Source organism: Nicotiana tomentosiformis, chromosome 3 (genome assembly GCF_000390325.3).
Source record: "Nicotiana tomentosiformis chromosome 3, ASM39032v3, whole genome shotgun sequence".
Lineage (NCBI taxonomy): Eukaryota > Viridiplantae > Streptophyta > Magnoliopsida > Solanales > Solanaceae > Nicotiana > Nicotiana tomentosiformis.
Window position 1 is genome coordinate 91576918 of NC_090814.1, and position 7425 is coordinate 91584342.

At 43.8% G+C, this 7425-nt stretch overlaps 1 protein-coding gene across 1 annotated transcript; it reads left to right on the forward strand.

The window, feature by feature from the left end:
• Window positions 1–588: 588 nt before the first annotated feature.
• On the forward strand, window positions 589–1206 carry LOC138908164 (uncharacterized). Its single transcript, XM_070198810.1, has one exon. It carries the CDS (start codon window positions 589–591, stop codon window positions 1204–1206), a length of 618 nt encoding a protein of 205 aa, XP_070054911.1.
• The last annotated feature ends 6219 nt before the right edge of the window (window positions 1207–7425 follow it).

Genomic DNA, 7425 nt, shown 5'->3' on the forward strand with positions numbered 1-7425 from the left:
AGCGAGAGGCCGGGGCAGTGGTTGAGGTCGAGGTGTAGCTCGTATAGCAGTTGGAGCAGCACATGTAGAACCACCAGTTGCTCCAGCTCAGGAACAGGTTCCAAATATAGTTGAGCCGGCGGGACCAGCTCAGGCATCAGCTGTGCCTATTGTGATTCCAGGCCTTCAGGAGGCTCTAGCACAGATATTGACTGTTTGTACTGGCCTTGCTCAGGTGGTCAGGTGGTTTCGGTCTCAGGCCGCACCATCCACTTCTCAGACTGGGGGGGAGGGGTAATCATAGCCCAATCGCCCGTACTCCAAAGCAGGTAGTGCATGGACTAAAGATATTGGGGGCACTACCAGTCCAGCCGGTTGTAGCTGCTCAGGCCCATATGGGTCCTATTATCAATGACGAGGATCATAAGAGATTAGAGATATTTCAGAGACTCTATCCTCCATCTTTCAGTGGAACTGAGTCAGAAGATGCTCAGGATCTCTTGGACAGATGCCAGCAAATGCTTCGTACAACGTCTATTTTGGAGACCAGTGGGGTCTCATTTACTATTTTTCAGCTGACTGGAGCAGCCTTCAGATAGTGGAAGACTTATGAGAGGAGCAGACCAGTTGGTGCAGCACCACTTTCATGGTATGAGTTCTCCGTATTATTTTCTGGAGAAGTTTGTGCCACAGACCCGCAGAGAGGAACTGCGCAGGCAGTTCGAGTATTTACGACAGGAGGACTTGTCCGTGAATCAGTATGAGATGCGATTTTCAGAATTGGCTCATCATGCAGTTTGGTTGGTCCCTACTGAGAGAGAGAAGAACAGGAGGTTCATTAATGGACTCAACCATCAGTTCCGTTTTGTTATGACTCTAGGGAATGTAGCAGGTGCTAAATTCGATGAGGTGGTTGACAGTGCTCGGCAGCTAGAAATGGTTCGTACTCAAAAGCGTGAGAATAGGGAGGCCAAGAGGTCTCGTGGTCCAGGTAATTCCAGCGGTGTTCTTTCTAGGGGACAGCCTTATCACAGCAGGGGTCGACCTTATAGGCCAGCTCAGATGGCTCGTCCATCTCATCGTGGTGCATCAGCTAGCCATGGTTCATACAGTGCTCGACCGAGTCAGTCTTCTCTTGGGGAACTTCCAACTCAGAGTTCATCTTGTGCACCATCAGTTCAGGGTTCATCTGTACCAGGTTCTTCTAGTAGTTATTCCGGTTCTTGAGGTCCGCCTCAGAACTTGCCACCATTCTTCGAGAGGGATTGCTATGAGTGTGGAGAGCTGGGTCATGTGAGGAAATATTGTCCCTTCCTTTTGTGAGGTCCAGTTCAGTAGAGGAGTCAGGCTACGACTCCTGCACCAGCTGCTACGCCACCCGCCCAGGCAACTCAGGGTGGGGTTCAGGCAGTCAGAGGTCGCCCAAGAGGAGGAGGCCGATCAGGTGGCGGTCAGGCCCGATTTTATGCTATTCCTGCTAGGCCAGATGTCGTTGCTTCAGATGCAGTGATCATAGGTATTGTCTCAATACACTACAGGGAAGCTTCTATATTATTTGACCCTGGTTCCACAGGTATTCATATGTATAATCATATTTTGCTTTATATGGATATGCCCCGTGAGTCCTTAGTTTCACCTGTTCTTGTATCTATGCCGGTGGGCGATACTATTATTGTGAACCGTGTATACCGGTGTTATGTGGTAACTATTGGGGGACTAGAGACTAGTGTTGATATTTTATTGCATAGTATGGTTGATTTTTATGTAATCTTGGGTATGGATGGTTGTCTCCATGTCATGCTATTCTGGACTATCACGCAAAAATTGTGACATTGGCGATATCGGGATTGCCGAAGGTTGAGTGGAGAGGTTCTCTAGATTATGTTCCCAGCAGAGTAATTTCTTACTTGAAGGCCCAACGGATGGTTGGAAAGGGGTGTTTGTCATATTTGGCCTTTATGAGAGATGTTGATGCAGACACGCCTATTATTGATTTTGTACCGATAGTGTGAGACTTTCCGGATGTATTTCCTACAGACTTGTCGGGTATGCCACCCGACAGGGATATTGATTTTGGTATTAACTTGGTGCCGGGCACTCAGCCCATTTCTATTCCTCCGTATCGTATGGCACCAGCTGAATTGAAAGAACTGAAAGAGCAACTTCAGGAACTTCTTGATGAAGGGTTTATTAGGCCTAGTGTGTCGCCTTGGGGTGCACCAGTTCTGTTCGTGAAAAAGAAAGATGGTAATATGCGGATGTGCATTGACTACAGGCAGTTGAACAAAGTTACAATCAAGAACAAGTATCCTCTACCTCGTATTGATGATTTATTTTATCAGCTTCAGGGAGCGAGGGTGTTCTCCAAGATTGATTTGAGATCTGGGTACCACCAGTTAAAAATTCGAGACTCGGATATTCTAAAGATGACATTAAGGACTTGTTATGGTTACTATGAATTTCTCGTGATGTCTTTTGGGCTGACCAACACCCCAGCAGCATTTATGCACTTGATGAATAGTGTATTTCAGACGTATATTGATTTGTTTGTTGTAGTATTTATTGATGATATCCTGGTGTACTCACGTAGCCAGGAGGAACATGCACAATATTTGAGTATTGTACTACAGAGGCTGAGGGAGGAGAAACTTTATGCCAAATTCTCTAAGTGTGAGTTCTGGCTTAGTTTGGTGGCATTCTTAGGGCACGTGGTGTCCAATGAGGGGATTCAGGTAGATCCGACGAAGATAGAGGCAGTTTAGAGTTGGCCCAGACCATCTTCAGCAACTAGAATTCGGAGTTTTCTCGGCTTGGACGGGTATTATCGTCGCTTTGTAGAGGGCTTCTCGTCTATTGCGGCGCCTATGACTAAATTGACCCAGAAAGGTGCTCTATTCAGGTGGTCAGATGCGTGTGAAGAGAGCTTTCAGAAGCTCAAGACTACTTTGACCACAGCTCCAATTCTAGTTTGCCTTCAGCTTCAGGCTCTTATACAGTGTATTGTGATGCTTCTCAGATCGGTATTGGGTGTGTCTTAGTGCAGGAGGGTAGAGTGATTGCTTATGCTTCATGCCAGTTGAAGCCACATGAAAAGAACTACCCTGTTCATGATTTAGAGTTGGCAGCTATTGTTCATGCATTAACGATTTGTAGGCACTATCTCTACGGTGTGTCTTGTAAGGTATTTACAGATCATTGGAGTCTTTGGCATTTATTCAAATAAAAATATCTAAATTTGAGACAGCAGAGATTTTGGAGCTGCTAAAGAACTATGATATTACTATTCTGTACTATCCCGTAAAGGCCAATGTGGTGGCCGATGCCTTGAGTAGAAAGGCGGTGAGTATGGATAGCCTTGCATTCATTCCTGTTGGTGAGAGGCCTCTTGCAGTTGATGTTCAGGCCTTGGCTAACCAGTTCGTGAGATTAGATGTTTCGGAGCCCAGTCGGGTTCTAGCTTGTGTGGTTTCTCGGTCTTTCTTATATGATCGCATCAGAGAGCGCCAGTATGATGATCCCCATTTGATTGTCCTGAAGGACACAGTTCAGAACGGTACTGCCAAAGATGTTACTATTAGAGATTATGGGGTGTTAAGGATGCAGGGTCGGATTTGTGTGCCAAATTTAGATGGACTGCGTGAGTTAATTCTTGAGAAAGCACACAGATCGCGGTATTCCATTCATCCGGGTGCCGCAAAGATGTATCAAGACTTGAGACAGCACTACTAGTGGAGAAAAATGAAGAAAGATATAGTGGGGTATGTAGCTCGGTGTTTAAATTGTCAGCAGGTGAAATACTAGCATCAGAGACCGGGCGGATTACTCCAGAGACTTGAAATTCCGGAGTGGAAGTGGGAGCGTATTACCATGGACTTTGTAGTTGGACTCCCACGTCCATCATTTCAGATTGGGCACGCAGTTTACATCACAATTTTGGAAGGAAGTACAGTGAGAGTTAGGCACACAGGTACAATTGAGTACATGATTTCACTCTCAGGTAGACGAACAGTCCGAGCGCACTATTCAGATATTGGAAGATATGTTACGCTCTTGTGTTATAGATTTTGGGGGTTCTTGGGATCAGTTTCTGCCACTTGCAGAGTTTGCCTATAATAACAGCTACCAATCGAGCATTCAGATGGCTCCATACGAGGCTTTATATGGGAGACAATGTCGGTCTCCGGTAGGTTGGTTTGAACATGGTGAGGCTAGGTTATTGGGTACTGATTTAGTTCAGGATGCTTTGGAAAAGGTTAAATTGATTCAGGATCGACTTCGCATGGTGCAGCCTAGACAGAAAAGTTATGCCGACGGGAAGGTTCGCGATGTTGCTTACATGGTAGGAGAGAAGGTACTACTCCAAGTTTCACCTACGAATGGTGTTATGAGATTCGAGAAGAAGGGCAAGTTGAGCCCTAGGTATATTGGGCCTTTTGAAATACTTAAGAAGATTGGAGATGTGGCTTATGAACTTGCATTGCCGCCTAGTCTATCGGGTGTTCATCCAGTATTTTATGTATCTATGCTCCGAAAGTATGTTGTAGATCCATCTCATGTTTTGGATTTCAGTACTTTGCAGTTAGATGGTAATTTGACTTATGATGTAGAGCCGGTAGCCATTTTGGACCGGAAGGTTCCAAAGTTGAGATCAAAGGACATAGTTTCAGTGAAAGTGCAGTGGTGAGGCCAGCCAGTCGGAGAAGCTACTTGGGAGACTGAGCGGGAGATGCGGAGTAAATATCCATACCTATTTGAGACTCCAGGTTTAATTCTAAACTAGTTCGAGGACGAACGTTTATTTAAAATGGGGAGAATGTAACGACTCGTCCGGTCGTTTCGAGTATTATAGCTCGTTCCCCTATTTACTGCTTATCATGTGTTCAATTATAAATATGTGACTTGTCGGAGAGGTTTCAAAATGAATTTGGAATAATTAGTTCCAAGATTTAAGGCTTAAGTTGAAATAGTTGGCCGAATGTCGACTTATGTGTAAACGACTACGGAATAGAGTTTTGATGATTCCAATAGCTTCGTATGGTAATTTTGGACTTAGGAGTGTGTCCAAAAAATTATTTGAAGTCCGTAGTTAAATTAGGCTTGAAATGGTGGAAATAGAAAGTTTAAGTTTGGAAGTTTGATTGGGAAGTTCACTTTTTATATCGGGATCGGAATCCAGTTCTAAAAAAAATCATAGGTTTGTTATGTCATTTATAACTTGTGTGCAAAATTTGAGGTCAATCGGACTTGATTTGATAGGTTTCGGCATCGAATGTAGAAGTTGAAATTTCTTAGTTTCATTAAGCTTGAATTGGGGTATGTTCGTGTTTTTAGTGTTGTTTGATGTGATTTGAGGCTTCGACTAAGTTCGTATGATACTTTGGGACTTATTGGTACAATTGGTTGAGGTTCCGGGGGCCTCGGGTGAGTTTCGGATGGTTAACGGATCGAAATTTGGACTTAAATAGTTGCTGGAAATTTTGGCCTTCTGGTGCAATCGCATTTGCGGAATTTAGCTCGCAGGTGCGAGCTCACAAAAGCGAGCTTGGTTGCGCATAAGCGAAATTGGCTTGGCAAGGGCAGAAGTCGAAGTTGCGCATGCTGGACTGCAGAAGCAGACTCGCACCTGCGACGAGTTTATCAAAGAAGCGGAAGTGAGAGGGGAGGGGCCTCACGCAGAAGTGACTTGGGCAACCGCAAATATGAAGCCGCAAAAGCGGACCTCTTATCCACAGAAGCGAATGAAGCAATAGACGCGGGGAGGATTTTGCATCTGTGAGACTGCAGATGCAGTTAATTACTCCGCAGAAGCGGAAATGCTGGGCAGGCTACAAAAACAGAAGGCTCCGACATTTTTGTCATTTTGGACATTTCCAACACGGTTTGAGGCAATGTTTGAGCGAGAACTCACGGGAAATTTTGAGGTAAGTCACTTGTGATCATTGTTAGTCAATAATATTGAATTATCATTGAATATTCCGACTAGATTACGTGTTTTTGAGATGTAATTTGAGGATTTGGGCCTAGGGATTTGAAAAATAGATTTGAGGATTTGAAGGTCGAGTTGTTGTCAGAATTTGGTAAATTTGGTATGGTTGGACTCGTGGTTGAATAGGCATTCATATTTTATAACTTTTGTCGGGTTCTGAGACGTGGGCCCCACTGACAATTTTGAGTGGAGTTTCGGATTTTGTTGGGAAAATAGTAATTTCATATGGAGTTAATTCCTATAAATTCTTTTGACTAAATCGAATTAATTGTGACTAGATTCGAGGCGTTCGGATGCCGATTCGCGAGGCAAAGGCATATTGGAATAGAGAATTACATGGTTTGAGGTAAGTAACACTTCTAAACTTGGTTCTAAGGGTATGAATCTCTGAATTACGTATTGTATGAATTGTATGAAGGTGACGCACATGCTAGGCGAAGAGCGTGTGGGCATGCACCATAGAAATTGTGACTTAAATAAATTTTGTGGAGTTGTAAAATTAAAGAATCATGTCAATATCCACATATCCTCCACGTGTTAGAGAAATTGAGTTGAGGCTCGTATTAAAGATCATGTTTAGGCTACGTGCTGATATTTTGGTACCCATAGGGTCGTGTTGCTATTGAATTAAATGTTTTAAAAATGTACATTTCATACTGAGTCATGTTCATCTATTGTGAGGATATTTATGGGATCGAGTTGCGCACCGCAGCAAGCCATATTGGCTTTATATATGTCATTATTATATGGATCGGGGCTGCACGCCACAGCAGGCCTTATAGGCTTTATTATTATGGGATCAGACTGCACGCCGCAGTAGGCCATATCAGCTTTATATAACGCTTGGGCTGAAGGAGCCCCTCCGGAGTTTGCATCCCCCACAGTGAGCCGGATGATGTTTATATTTGGGATGGACTTTCCAGGGCATGGATTTTCCTTATTTATTTATTTATCTTAGGGATGGATCTTCCCTGGGCATGGATCTTGCTCGAAGCATTTATATTTTGGGCTGGATTGGCCATATACAGTACTGAGTGATTGAGTAATCTGAGAGTGTGAGTACACGACATACAACATATATTTTGGCATGTTGATATAGAGATGTCATATTCCTCACATCATGCAGAGTTTATCTATTTTACTTGTACTGAGTTTAACTGTTGAACTTGGAAGCATGCCTACATTTCTGTACTATTATTTCTATATTGGACTATACCTGTTGAGATCTTCACTACTTTCAGCCCAAAGGTTAGACTTGTTACTTATTGAGTTGGTTGTACTCATACTACACTCTGCACCTCGTGTGCAGATCCAGGCACTTCAGGATACGGCGGTTGCCAGACTTGAGGATTTATCTGTTGGAGACTATCAAGGTAGTTGCTTGGAGTCTGCAGACCTTCACTCTCTTCCCTTTCAGTTATTGTACTATTCTATATTTGCAAATAGTGTTCTTATCAGTC